Consider the following 14,472-nt stretch of genomic DNA (forward strand, 5'->3'; position numbering starts at 1 on the left):
ATCACACCTATGTGCAGTCCTTTGCCTTGAAACCCCTGAGATGTGCTATAAGCATGCTAACAGCTCTGCATTAAATGGGCCGTTTTTACCATCTATCCGTGAATCCCCGGTCTTTTTGTTTCCCTGCTGGGGAGGCCTGGGGAGGCGGTTCTCAGCCACCGAACACACACATCGCACACTCACATGCTGAACTCACGGGTGTTCATTGGTTTGTTCATCTCTTTTTTGGCTCACGGGTTTTCCCCTGGGTGGAGAGGTCTCCCAAGCTGTGCTCTGCAGATCTTGCAGAGCCAGGCATGGAACGTGGGACTCTGTCCGTGCCAGGCCACCTTCCCCGGGCTGGTCACTGACCTTCCTAACGGACTCTGCTTCCCTTCCCTCCCCCGCCCCCACATAGCTAAAGCATGATGCTATTAGTTCTAAGTTGAGTTTTCATCCTTATATGAAAAGTTAGCTTGGCACAGAGTCTGACCGCGCTCAATCTGACCAGCTGCAAGGAAGGTTAGACGAGACAGTGCGGCTGCTTCGGTACAAAGCAAAGTCTCTCGACAGTTATCTTGAAAACACAGACCTGAGATAAGGGCACAAGTAGTCATTGTTTCATATGAGCTCACTTTAGTCTGGGTCACAGAGGTGCCCTGCCTGTGGGTCCCCAAAGTCAGGTCTTCTGCAGTTTGAACCACTTGAGTGACAGTTTCTGCTTTTCCATCTGTTTCCTGAGAGTCTGCGGAGACAGTGCCTGTATCTGGTATATCTTCAGTTAGAAGTGAGGGTCTGTTTGCCACTGTGACACAGAATGGCAAATACTGGCTCATCAGGCTATGACCCACACTGAAAAAAAAAAACCAACTCAGAAGACCCCAAAGATGCCAGTATAAAACCCAGACCTCCTGTATGCAAAGCAAGAGCCCGGCTAAATGAGCTACCTCTCCAGTTTCCTGGAAATTTTTTGTTACTGCTATTGCTGTGGGCCAGACCTACATCGATGCTCAGAAATGACTCCTCGAAGTGCTCGGGGAAACACGCAAGGCAAGCGCCCTACCCACTGCACTATTTCTCTGGCCCCTTCCCTGTAAAATAAAGTTGTTTCTCCCCACACACACACACAAAAAATAAAGCCCATGTACTCCTTCCTAGCAAATCGTGCTCTTTGTGAAGAGAAAATGAGGTAAGAGATTCCATATAGACATTTGGCTTAAGAAATTAGTCTTAACTATGAAAGAAAGGGGAATGAAATAGAATAAGAACTGGTGAAAAGGAAAAGCTCCTCAGAGTATACTCTAAAAGACCTCCCAAACACCAGGATTGTATCCTTCACGGGATAGTGAAAAAAACGAGACTTTGTTGAAGCAACATGCTGTGGCTTTTCATTTCATTTTTCATGTTCTCGTCCAGCAAACTCCCAGAGCCCCTGTGTGCACACTTGCTTCTGTCAGACATCAGGGGTAAGAAGCACGAGGCCGCGGCTGAATTTAGAAAGTCAGAGGTGTTCTCATCAGCCACATGAGATGGACAGGAGATTCCTTCCAGTAGGCGAGAGCGCAGAGTGCAGACAACAGATGCGAGAAAGGTTCTTTTAGCTGTCAAGTTCCAGCATCCCTTCGAGAAGCAAGGGGCGTTGCCAGCGTGATTGATGTCCCCAGGCTGTATAAAAGCCCCGGGCCCTCGCCCTGACTGCTTGTCACAACGACCAGCACCCGCTCTTGGTTGCTTCTGTCAGCTAGGACGAGAGGAGAGCAAACTCTGCAGAGTAGCATTTTCTGCAGCCATGCCAGAACCCACTAAGAAAGAAGGTAAGAATCTCCCATAAACCTTTTTTGGTGCTTTTTTTTTTTTTAATAAGGTGTTTACTTTGGCTATTTGCTCACAAACCTTGGATTTTGAAAATGATGATAAAAATCATAGAACTGTTGTGATGTAGGGAAAAGATTGTTGAAAGTAAAAAAAAAAAAACCAGAGAGAAAATACAGGAGTACTATCAATTGGAAAAAAATATATGGGCATGATAGCTGATGACGGAATATTGACAAAGATGCGCTGATTATAATTTTATCGTTCAGTTGCAAGGGATGCTCAAAGTGAAGCTTAAGGATGTTAACTACTTTTCATTAATTATAGATTTTATTTCAAGCCTATTTTCTTTGATTCAATCACCAAGTTTTCACCATGCTTTGCAATTTGGACCGGGGTGGGGGTATTGGCGGGAGGGACTTGGAATGCTCTCTTAAATGCTTAGTAAATTTGATCATGGTTTCTAAAAAGAATTTGCGCCAATATTTCCTAATTTTCTGGACTTTTTGCACGTAACACATGTAGAATATGCAGATGTGCACTCTTTTTGCTTCTATCGATGCTTTTGGAACTTCACTGGCTATTGCATTATTAAATTATGCTTAGAACAGAAACCTGGTGACTGGGTAAAAGAGAAAATTTTTGTATGTCATTAGTAGATTGTGTTCTTTAGCGAGTTTTACTGTAGATAATTCTCCAATAGTTTCTTTTTAAATAATGAAATTTCAAATATTTGTTAGAAGAACATTTCCTCCAACAGTTTCTCCTTTCTGTAAAACATATAATTTAAAGCTATTTATTGATAGCAAAGAGTGTAGAACTGGAAATTTCTAAAATAACTATAAAATCACACAATAACAGCACAATTATGTTTAAACAGTGAGGTAAAGGGAAAGACCTTTCAAATATATGTGTTTTAAAGGGAAACACCTTATAATTATATTTTATCAGTTAGATTAGACTTCATTTGTGCTTATTGAATCTTAATTCTTGACTTCTGCAAATGAAAGTCTAAATTTTTTTTTTTTTTTCAAAAAAGTCACACTGAATTTTTTTCAGCTAAAATTCTTAAATGACTTTTAAGCATTTTTGGAGAAACTTAGAAGACTCTAGAAGCTGAATGAAAAGATCAAAATGCTATCCAAAATTTCAAAAGTCTTTGAAATCTATTTTCTTTATGTAATTAAGTAAGGAGTGTTGACAGGCTGTGGTGATCAGTTTACAGGTTGGCTCTATTTGGTGGTGGTGAGCATTGATGGATGAAGTCTTCCACCCGAAATAACCACACCAAATGCATGCATTAATATGGGAACTTAATCCTGACGAGGAGGCATCAAGTCCAACCCCTGCTAAAGTGTCTTATTTGTAATGCAAATGATTTACATGTGTATTAAGTGTCCTTTTTCTGTGACCTGTCACTTGTCTCGCCTCTTCAAGTTTAATTGGAATGAAGTGCATTCGATGTTCCTTGGCTAAGGGTGCAATATTGTTTTAATAATCCCATATGCAGTGACTGAATTTGCAAGTAATCTTTTAAAACTCAAGGGAAAATGACAAGAAAGCTGAAAAACAAATAAATAAGATGACAAGCAGTAGAGGTGACAAAACTAACTACATAATTCTAATTGTGAACTGTGATGGCTTTACTTTTTCTCTGGCAACTCACTCTGATCCTTTCTACTTTAGAAACAATAAATTTTTTAATTAATTGAGGTCTTCCCCTATTTTTTTTTTCTTTTTGAATAAATCCACACATGGGCCCCAAAGATCCCATGATCTCCTTTTGCAGTGAAAGCACTGTGGGTATCCTGTGTACACGCCTACAGCCAGAACAGTAATTTTATATTCATAAATTCCTTGGTTGCTTACATTTGGAAATTGGGAGTAGAAATAAAAGACTACTGATATATTTTAAATCCTTTGATGGAATAGGGAGATTTTTTTTTATCATATTTTTACCCCAGGACTGATTCTTAAATGACCTTCTCCTTGAAATTGTCATTATGGTATGATTGTTTCATAAAATCACTGCACTTTTAAAATAGGTTTCAGGGGCTGGAGTGATAGCACAGCGGGTAGGGCACTTGCCTTGCACGCTGCCGACCCGGGTTCGATTCCCAGTATCCCATATGGTCCCCTGAGCACCACCAGGAGTAACTCCTGAGTGCAGAGCCAGGAGGTAACCCTCTGCATTGCCGGGTGTGACCCAAAAAAGCAAAATAAAATAAAATAAAATAGGTTTCAGCAGAAGAATAAGGCAGGAACTCTAGATTCAGGAACTCTTCCAGTCTTTAGCTAATATTGATTTTTTTTTTCACTGCGGTTGGTTTGAAGCATCTCTAAGACCAAGTCCAGACACATGCTCCCCAAGCAATCCTGGACTCATTTCAAATTCCCTGCAGTCACACTCACAGAGGATGGTTCCTTCTGTCCCCCGCCCCCACCTCCCCCTAAGTCACCCCAGCACAGAGACTCCTGCCAGGAAGGACATGAGCAGCTTGCTGTGTAAATCTTGATGTCAGACATGGCCTGGTTTGGCCCTCCCGGGACCCAGGAGAGCCTGGCAACTCCTTAAAAGAGGCTGAGTTTTCAGCACCTGAAGGTGCAAAATATGTCTCTCTCGAGTGCTTTGTAACCTACAGTGGCCTAATTCCCGCAGCTTCATGTTGGTTCTAAGGAGAGCTGTGCTTCTAAGGAGGTGGGGAAGGACAGGTGTAACCCAAGAACCCCAAGGAGCCTGCCTAATGGAAGTAATTAGTCAACAGTTCCTATTTAGACCCTTGAAAATATTCTGGATGGCTCACTAACCTCTTTTGGAGGAAGAAAGCATTATTTTTTAAGGAGGAACTACTTCTCATTGTCACGTATTTCTTCGGGGGAAAATGGAAATGTTGGTATTGTCAATGTCAAAGAAGAGAAAGGCCTGCCACTCACCTCCGATCCAGGCACAAATTGAGGCCTTGCAAAACTCAGTTGTTCTCAACCATGACTGGAAGAAGAGCTGGAGAGAAGGTTATATTTGTGGGCATCTCCAGAATGCTTTGTAGACACATTTACTTACATATCAGCTATTCATGGTTGTGGGAGTTCAGAAATGGATACCATATGCTCTTCTAAAACTCTTCACACAATTTTCTCCTTATTCCACTATGTAAAGGAAGCATATTTCATTGGAAATTTCTCCTTTCCTGACAGGAAGTGATTTTATCAACATGAAGTGAAAGATTTTCAATAGCCTTACTCCGGTGGTAGAATCTCTAATGATTTAAAAATATGCTAGAAATGGCTACTAAATTCATGAAAATGGTTTTTTTTGTCATTTTATCTCTGTTGTATATGCTGGGTTGGTTCTTTGATAGACAATTATTCCATGTCAGTCAAAAATTCTCTTCTGAAAGACCAAATCGACATCTTAACAGGAATTTCCTTTTTGTTAAGTTATATAAGACTGTACTATACTTTATCATTTTTCACTTTATTTTTTTAATTTATTTTTTATCTAATCACAGTGAGACACACAATTACAAAGATGTTCACGTTTGGGTTTCAGTCATACAGTGTTCTATTGCCCGTCCCTTCACCAGTGTACATTTCCTACCATCAATGTCCCCAGTTTCCCTCCTATCCCCTCCCCGCTTATGGTCTCTTTAAATAATGGCAAAGAATTCCCCTTTGTTATTATCTGTTATAAAAAAAATACTTTATGAGAGCCAGGAATGTGGCTCCAGTGGCAGAGCACATGCCTTGCAGGTGTAAAGCTCTGAGTTCAATTTTCAGCAGTACATGGGCCTTCAAGCATGACTGAGTTCAAGTAGTGCAAAGAGGAGCCTGCTGGCCCGATGAGCACTCCTGTGTAAACCTTCTCCCTCATAAGAAACTCAGTGAGAGTCACTATATTCATCCCTGCTTCCCTGTGGATTTTCTTCTTGTTTTTTTTTGGGGGGGAGGCCACACCTGATGGTGCTTAGGGGTTACTCTTGGCTCTGCACTAAAGAATCACCCTTGTGGGCTTGAGGGATCATAAGAAATGCTAATGATGGAACCCAGGTTGACTGTGTGCAAGGCGAGTACCCTGAGTACCCTGCCTACTACTATCTATCTTCGTCCCCTTCATGTAGACTTTCTTCTTGAACACTCAAATATATGGCAAAGCCAGGGTCTGTTTATGACCATGAAAATAAAGAGGTGTGCTGATTAATTGCAGGAATCAAAAGCCTGGCCTTGTTGTTGCAGATTATTTTGTGATGTAAACATACGGTATCAATTTACTAGGTTATCTAGACTTGTTCATTTATTGGGAACATGGTGATGGAGAAAACAACCTTTATGAGCTTTTCAATTAATAGATATTATTCTTTTCTCTCTTTTTTTGGGGGGGGGTGGTGTTTACTAGAGATCTCCTTGCTTCTTAAAGTTCTGCTAAGCCCCAAATCTTTCTGAATGCAGAAAAGCATTCATCACCCCTGACCTACTTCTCAGCATCCTTCAAGACTTAGTCATCATCAGAAAAAGGAGTTCTTATGATGAGAAACTCGCTATCATAGTCACCTCTTGACCTTCACTTTCTACCTGCAGAAAACTTCCCTGTTGACAAGTTCCACCTTAATTTGACTTTAGAAAAAGCCATCTTCTATATAGAATTATAGCCTTCCCGTCAAATCGGACAGAAATTCATTTTCAGAAAACATGGAAAGGAATAGAAGAAGGAGGAGGCATTTAATCAGGGGCAACTAACTTTCCCTCTTAATTTCCAACACTGCCTTAAAAGCCCCGGTTAAATGTTTGGATAAGGAATAAAGAAGTGGGCTGGAGTGATAGCACAGCGGGTAGGCCTTGCATGGGGCCTACCAGGTGTGATTCCCAGCATCCCATAAGGTCCCTTGAGCACAGCCAAGAGTAATTCCTGAGTGCATGAACCAGGAGGAGTAATCCCTGAGCATCACCGGGTGTGACCTAAAAAGAAAAAAAAAAACGGAATAAAGAAGTTCCCCAAATCAATACCAGAACATTTTTTTCCTTCTCTTTTCTTTGAAAATCCTTGCCCTGCCCTGATATGAATTTGAGGGAGCTGTCCTAAGAAGCAATAATCTTGGGTAAAGGCATACCAGGAGGCCTGGGTACTTGGCAAAACCAGTCTTTTTCAGTAGCCTGCTTTTATGACTGTCCGGGCTGCACCTGTTAGGAAGATAAATAAAGGACTGGCCAATTCTTTCCTCTCAAGCACCCTAAATATATCACTTTAAAAAACACTTGGGAGATACACGTTGTATCCTTGCTTTTCTTCCAGTATCTCTGCAGAAGTCTGCTGTAAGCCTTTCCACCAGCAGTGAAATCAAGGACCAGGGGATCTCCTGCAAAGGAGCATATCTCTGGCTGGTCTGAGGGTCCCGGGAGAAAGGGGAACGTAAAACACTTCCAGTCCTTGGTTTTTCTCTGTGACTCACTCTCCTTTGGCCGTGAGACATGGCCTTGAATCATTGTATTACTGTCTCTCTATGGGCACACGATACACAGGCCCCTTATTTATAGCCATTTCAAAGTCCCCCTGAATCCCACATGAGCACTGGAATAAGCCATGCAGGTTGCATTCACCTTTAGGAAAAGCTTAGGCACAAAAATAACTAAATAAATTGTCATTTGAAAATAAGCATGGGTAAGTTTGGAAAACTGTTTTTTGTAAACAGAAAAGATGCTTTCTTCAAATTCTAGAGAGCTTGGCAAGTGCCCACTGTAAGAGGAAGCAATTGCTATAGGTTTTGCAGTCCTAACTTGCATTTCTGTTATTTTTTTATTACATTTCTCATGACTTTTATTTTAAAATTTTATTTTAGACTCTTTATGACTATGCAGAGAAGAATTTTTATTATTGTTAATCATTTCTATTTTTATATTCTTCCTCTTTAATTAGTCTACGAATCCTATATTAAGAGACACAAAATACTCTTGACAGTCAGTGACTTCTGTAGTAATTCTAGATCGCATCTCTAGACAGAGTTTGGTATGGAGATAATCAAGAACAGGATTAGTGCTACAAATAAGGGGAGAAATGAAATGTTATGTCTATACCTGTGTTCCCACTGTATCTTTGTTCTCTGTCTTCAGTTCTTGTCAGTGTTTGGTGGGGAGAGATGAATGTGCCAAATGTCTCAGTTCACCCAGAATATTAAACCCTATAGAAACCAGCACATACACAGGAAGACGGTTTCTGAACTCTGTGCTTTGTGTGTTAGGGTCATCATGAAGTAGCTCCTACTTACACAAGAACCATTTCCTGAAACTTGAAAGCATCTTCCTTAAGGAACAAGAAACTTGAACAGCTTTAAGACTATTGACCAGTTTCCTACATGGATGCAAATAACCAAAGAAAGAACAAGACTCCGAATGGGAAAGAACAGGTTTCTATTCCCCTGCTTTGTATAATGGCAAAATATCTAAATGGCAATATTGTCTGCTTTTCTTTGCAGGCACAGGTCCAATTTTAATTTACAAAGAGTACCTTTGTGTCGAATATCCACACAGAGACTTGACCCGCGAAATCTCACAAGGCTCCCTCACTCATGGACAGGACCACAGATGGGCTCTTTCCCCTCTGACCTGGTGGGCAATGCATTATCAAGCATTCCCAACATTTTACATTTTAGAGTTCATCAGATTTGGCCAGGAAGTGGTTGATTTGCAAAAATAAAGAGCAAGGAACATTTCTTCACATGCTTATTTCTCTCCCTAAAATGACTTCACGAAAAACAAACTGCAATTTGGTTTCATGATGCTTTTCAAATTTGAAATGGACTCTGACAAGACTCTTGCCCTTTTCCGGCCGTAGGAATCTTTCCATGGGCCAACCTGGCACATAAGTGTGATACCTAATATTGTTTAATAATATGTCAGATGTCAGGTCTTATAATTTTGTTTGATTCATTTGTTTGGCTTAGGCTAAATACATTTCTATTTCTCCAAAATCATCTAATTATTTCTTCAAGTCATATCAAATTCCTTAGGAGGTTTTTGCTTAAACCCATAGTAGCTTTTGCTGTCTATAATATTTTGTATTTCATGGAGCCAAATGCTCTGTTTTGAACTAACATTTTATATACTGTATTTCAACATTTTAATTTCTCATCATATCTGTAACTGTGCCTCAGAATTGTTATGCATATAGCAAGAAGTATGCATTTTTGCTTTTAATATTTATGCATATAGGAGCTGGAGCAATAGCACAGCAGGTAGGGCATTTACCTTGCACTCAGCTGACCCGGGTTTGATTCCCAGCATCCCATATGAGCCCCCAAGCACCGCCTAGGAGTGATTCCTGAGTGCAGAGCCAGGAGTAACCCCTGGGTGTGACCCAAAAAGCAAAAAAAAATTATTTATGCATATAAAGTACATATTCCTGTTAAACATAATGGCATAAACAAAGTATACTATTTACAGGATATTCTAGACCATTCACATTACAATTGCACTATTTGCTGAGTTAGAATTCATATGCCTGCCTCATCTCTAAAATGTGAATAATAATTATACCTACTTTATTCCTACTTATTGAATCTTTGTAAGAATTAAATGAAACAAATAAGATTTTGAAAGTGCCCAGAACAGAGCCCAGCACATAATAATTGAAGTGTTTCCCAATGAAAGCAGGAAACTCAGAAGTCTTGCCTGTTGGAATCATTTCCAACACATACCTTCTGTTCACCTCCATTCCTGGTGTTGATATTTTTAAGAGTGATTTCCAACTACTGGAACGAAGACCCGTCTGTAGGTATTTTCTACGTCTACAAAGAAGCTATTGCCACTTGGCACATGGTACATCTGGAACCCGAAGAAAAGTAGAGTGGGATTGAAAAACTAATAGGAGAGGCCAGAAAGATTATACAGGGGTTAGCAAGCTTACCTGGCACACAGCCAGCAGTGTTCCCTGAGCACAGAGTGAGGAGAAAACCTTGGGCACTACTAGCTGTGGTTCAAACCCTCCCCACAGAAACACTAATATAGGAATATCAGAAATGTAGTAAATGGGTTAGGGTACAGGCTAAGTCAGACTGTTAACCAGACAATGATTACCAGTCCAGCCATTTCTTCGTTTTTTGCTTCACTGGATAAGAGGAATGGATGGGGAGTGAGTGAAGGCCTTTCCCACTTATCTGAAGGAGTGAGCAGTAGTCAAACCTGTAAGTGCCACCAAGGATAATAAGGTTTGTGTTTATGGGAAATTAGTATCATTCTCCCTAGCGCTGCTTTTCTTCAGGGGTGCTTTGGCAGGTGGGGTCTTGCTGTGTGTGCATATTTCAGAGGTACCCACATAAGGAACACCGCATGACCACATATAGGCGGGTGGGTGACTGATGGAGTGCCACTATGTTTACTGCTGTGGAATTTTATTTTTATGACCCCACCTGGCATCAGGCCTGTCCTTCCTCTATTTTTAAAAAGTCAGCCAATGTGAGGCCCAGCAGTGGCAGGGGGCAAGCCCTGCAAGGAATTTATCTGACACCCACAGAAGAGGGGAGTGACTGGTGATGGTCTGCCCATGAGTAGATGCCCAAGAAAGGCACAATAAGACATTAAAGGAGGAATTCACTGAACAATGCATATGACTTTTTGTGATAATTTCCTTCGACATGGAGAGCTGTGAGCTTCCTTTTTTATTTTTTTCAATCTCTTCAATTGGATACAAGTTTTTCCTACACCACTATCTTCATTTATGACCTCCATTTGATTCTCTTTTTTTTTCATATTTTTGGCCTCATTTATTATAAACTTTCATTTCCTCCAACAATATTAGTGTATTTATTTATTTTTAAATAAAAATTTATTGGATCACTGTGTGATACAGTTACAAACTTGCATGATGGTGTTTCATTCAAACAATGCTTGAGCACCCATTCATCCACCAGTGCACATCTTCCACCACCACTGTTCCCAGTGTCCCACCCGCCGCCACCACCCCACCGCACTCTGTGTGTCAGGTACAGTCTTTCTTACTTTCTCTCTAATTTTGGGCATTGTGGTTTTCGATTGGAGCGATAGCACAGTGGGTAGGGTATTTGCCTTGCATGTGACTGACCTGGGTTTGATTCCTCTGTCCCTCTCTGAGAGCCCGGCAAGCTACCAAGAGTATCTCGCCCGCACAGCAGAGGGATACTCTCTCAGAGCCTGGCAAGCTATCCGTGGCATATTCGGTATGCCAAAACCAGTAACAGGTCTCACAATGGAGACGTTACTGGTGCCCATTCGAGCAAATCAATGAACAACAGGACGACAGTGCTACGGTGCTACAGTGATTTGTGATACAGATACTAAGAGGTCATTGTGTTTGGTCCTTGGTCTACTTTTAGCACATATCTCCCAACCTGGGCAATCCCTCCAATCATCATTTACTTAGTGGTCCCCTCCCCGTCCTAACTGCCTTTTCCCCCAGCACATGGGGCTGGCTTCCAAACCATGTGGTCTTCCTAGACCTTATCTCTACTGTCCTTAGGTGTTAGTCTCATATTATGCGACTCTATATTCCACATTCATTCGATTCTTTAGAGCAGAGTTTTCACCTGGGGGGCCCCTAGGATATTCCAAGGGGTCATAGGTGAAAAATGCACAAATGGCGGGCATGGTTTGAAACTAGGGAGTCAACTGGTTGAATGGGCGGAGGTTGGAGGACAGGAAGGAAAGGGTTAAAAGCCATGGTGGGGAAAAGGTGGAGGAGGAGTGCATGGGAAGAGTCTTGGTTCAGGCCATTCCATCTCTCTTTCACTCAAGCTTATGTCAACACTGAGAAATTATTTATTGCTACATCATAATAATTACCACATATTCATTTTTTTCCTCTATGAAATGACCTGTTATGTAGAAAATATGCATGACTATAAAGGCATAAAAGCAGGTTGGCTAGGAGAGGGAGGAAAATTTTTTTGGATTGAGGAAAATTCCATCTAGTTGAAATAAAGGAGACTGAAATTTTACATAATAGATACAAAATGAGACTTTGTCTACACTTTAGAACATAGTCTTCAGCAATCTTTGGTTATGCCGATAAATACAGATTAAACAGAATTGTTTGGAAAAGCTGGATTCTCAGGATAGCTGAGTCCATTTCTCACTTGAACCTTATTTTATCAATTCTATAAAAACACTCCTAAAATGCAAAATATTAACCTTACTTCTAAAAGCAAGGTACAGTAGATATCCTTGAACTTTGTATTACAGATATCAGATATTTTACCATGTGATATCCTGAGAGCCCAGATTATTTCTGTCCCCATGGGCTAATGTTCATTTGTATTTTGAATTTGTGTTCCACTTTTTCATAGCTTTCCGATTTCATCCCTTGCAGAAGGCTGCCCACCTCTCTTACCTTTGTTGTTTGCTATAAACTTTAATCTGGCTGGGTAGGGCTTTATCTAAAGACTCACTAACAGGGTATCTGGGCCCCATATTTAAGGAGATACTCACTCTCAAGGTCACAGAAATGCAGGGTAGGTCCGTGCGAATGGGTGCCTCCTGAAATGCAGCTCTCTGGCTTGCCACTCCATCCCAGTATCTGAGGAAAGAGGCTTTTAGGGAGTGAGGCACTTGCGCTCTCAGTGCTGGGAGTTTTAAATCACCCATTCTGCTCTTTGGAGGTCTTTTAAATTTGTTGGTCAGGGGCTGACTGTCTTGCTAAGTGAGGTGCTAGATTGCTGGATTCTAAAGAGAGGAGGAGCTACAGTGTTGCCTTTACCTCTGTTGTGATGCACCTAGGGAGAGAAGTTAGCATCTCTCTCCTCTCTCTCTCTCTCTCTCTCTCTCTCTCTCTCTCTCTCTCTCTCTCTCTCTCTCTCTCTCTCTCTCTCTCTAACTTACTACTAGCTTGTAAACTAGTAAACATCCCTCCAGTAAACTTACAACTAGTTTCACTGTTTCATTGTGTTATTAATCAAGGCTTTGGAAATTTCCTAAATGACACCGAAATCTTAAGTGTCTTAAATCTTAAATCTAAAACACACACACCCACACAAATAAATTTTTAAAAATTGCATTGTATTCTAAAAGAGTCAGACTTACTGACCCCAGATCATTTGCACTTTTAGGGGAGGAGAAGCAGTTGGCAACACACAGTGGTGCTCAGAGACTACTACTTCCTTTTCAGTCCTGGAGGACCATGAGGTGCCCAGGATGGAAAGAACCCAGGTCTCTGCATTTAAAGATTCCAAATGCCTGGGACTGGAGCGATAGCACAGCGGGTAGGGCGTTTGCCTTGCACGCAGCAGACCCGAGTTCAATTCCCAGCATCCCTGGGTGTGACACAAAAAGCAGGAAAAAAAAAAAAGGCTTGCAAATGCCTGTGCTTCCACCCTTTTAATCACCCTTTGTACTCTTAATCAATATTTAAAAACCAAAAGCATGTCTTTATCTACAATATGTAATCAAATTTTACAGTATTTGGAATTAAAATCAACAAAAATTTAAAACATAGCAATAGAAAGCACACAGTGTGTCGAACACTGATGTCATCATAGACTCCACATTCTCTGGAGAATCCGACTGTATAATTGTTCGAGAAGGTAAATTAGAAAGACAAGTAAGGGGATAGCACAGTGGGTAGGGCACTTGTCTTGAACATGACCAACCTGGGTTTGATCCCTGGCACCCCATATGGCTCTTCAAGCCCCACTAAGAGTAATCCCAAGACTAAGCCCCTAAGCACCATTGGGTGTGGCTCAAAACCAAAAGTAATGTCTTGGCATTACTATAAAAATAGTTGGATTTTTTGAGGGGAAGGGGTCACATCCTGGCTCTGCATGCAGAGATCAATCCTGATGGGCTTGGAGACCATATGGGATGTTGGCGATTGAATCCAGATCAGCCTCATGTGTGCAAGAGCCCTACCCACTGTACTATCCTCTGGCCCCTATGAAAATAGCTTTGACCTTGTGAATTCCCTAAGTCTTGGGAACTCTTGGGATCCCAAACCAAACTTTGAGAACCCCTACTCTATTTTGTGTGTGTGAGGGGTGGAGGTGTTTTTGTTCGACACTCAGCAGTGCTCAGAAACTATGCCGGGCGGTGCAGGGAATCAAACCAGGGTCATCTGCATGCAAGGCAAGAGCCTTACCTCCTGTACTATCTCTCTATCCTGAGAATCACTATTCTAAATCAATATAGAATTGCCTCTTTTTAAATGTGCAATTTCCTTATATTCCAATATACAAAATATCTATCCTTTATAATAATCAGCAAAATAAACATATGATGGTGAAAACATTACCTTAAATACTAATGTCAAAATCGATATCTCTCTGATGCATAAGCAACGTGATCAGTAAAAGCGCACTGTCATTGTCTTTGTTGATTTTGGGGGTGACATTTATGGCTTTTTTCTAAAGAGAAATTAACAGATTATTTTGAGAAAAGATTAGTTTGTAATAGCATAAATGTTTATTTGCTTTAGATGTATCACAGTTATAATTCAAATAACAAGACTTTTTTTTTTTTTGCTTTTTGGGTCACACCCAGCGATGCTCAGGGGTTACTCCTGGCTTTGCACTCAGGAATTACTCCTGGCGGTGCTCAGGGGACCATATGGGATGCCGGGGATTGAACCCGGGTTGGCCGCGTGCAAGGCAAACGCCCTACCTCCTGTGCTATCGCTCCGGCCCCAACAAGACTTTCTTAAATACTACTAAATATCATCATAAAAACATT

General features: G+C 41.1%; 1 protein-coding gene across 1 annotated transcript in view; it reads left to right on the plus strand.

Annotated features, from left to right (window-relative positions):
- Window positions 1-1,703: 1,703 nt before the first annotated feature.
- MYBPC1 (myosin binding protein C1) overlaps window positions 1,704-14,472 on the plus strand; it is a 90,719-nt gene continuing 77,950 nt past the window's right edge. Inside the window, exon 1 of the mRNA XM_055118223.1 lies at window positions 1,704-1,793. Within this exon, the coding sequence (XP_054974198.1) occupies window positions 1,769-1,793 (25 nt within the window). The 5' untranslated portion in view covers window positions 1,704-1,768. The remainder of the gene's footprint in view (window positions 1,794-14,472) is intronic.

Source organism: Sorex araneus, chromosome 10, assembly GCF_027595985.1.
Source record: "Sorex araneus isolate mSorAra2 chromosome 10, mSorAra2.pri, whole genome shotgun sequence".
NCBI classification, from domain to species: domain Eukaryota; kingdom Metazoa; phylum Chordata; class Mammalia; order Eulipotyphla; family Soricidae; genus Sorex; species Sorex araneus.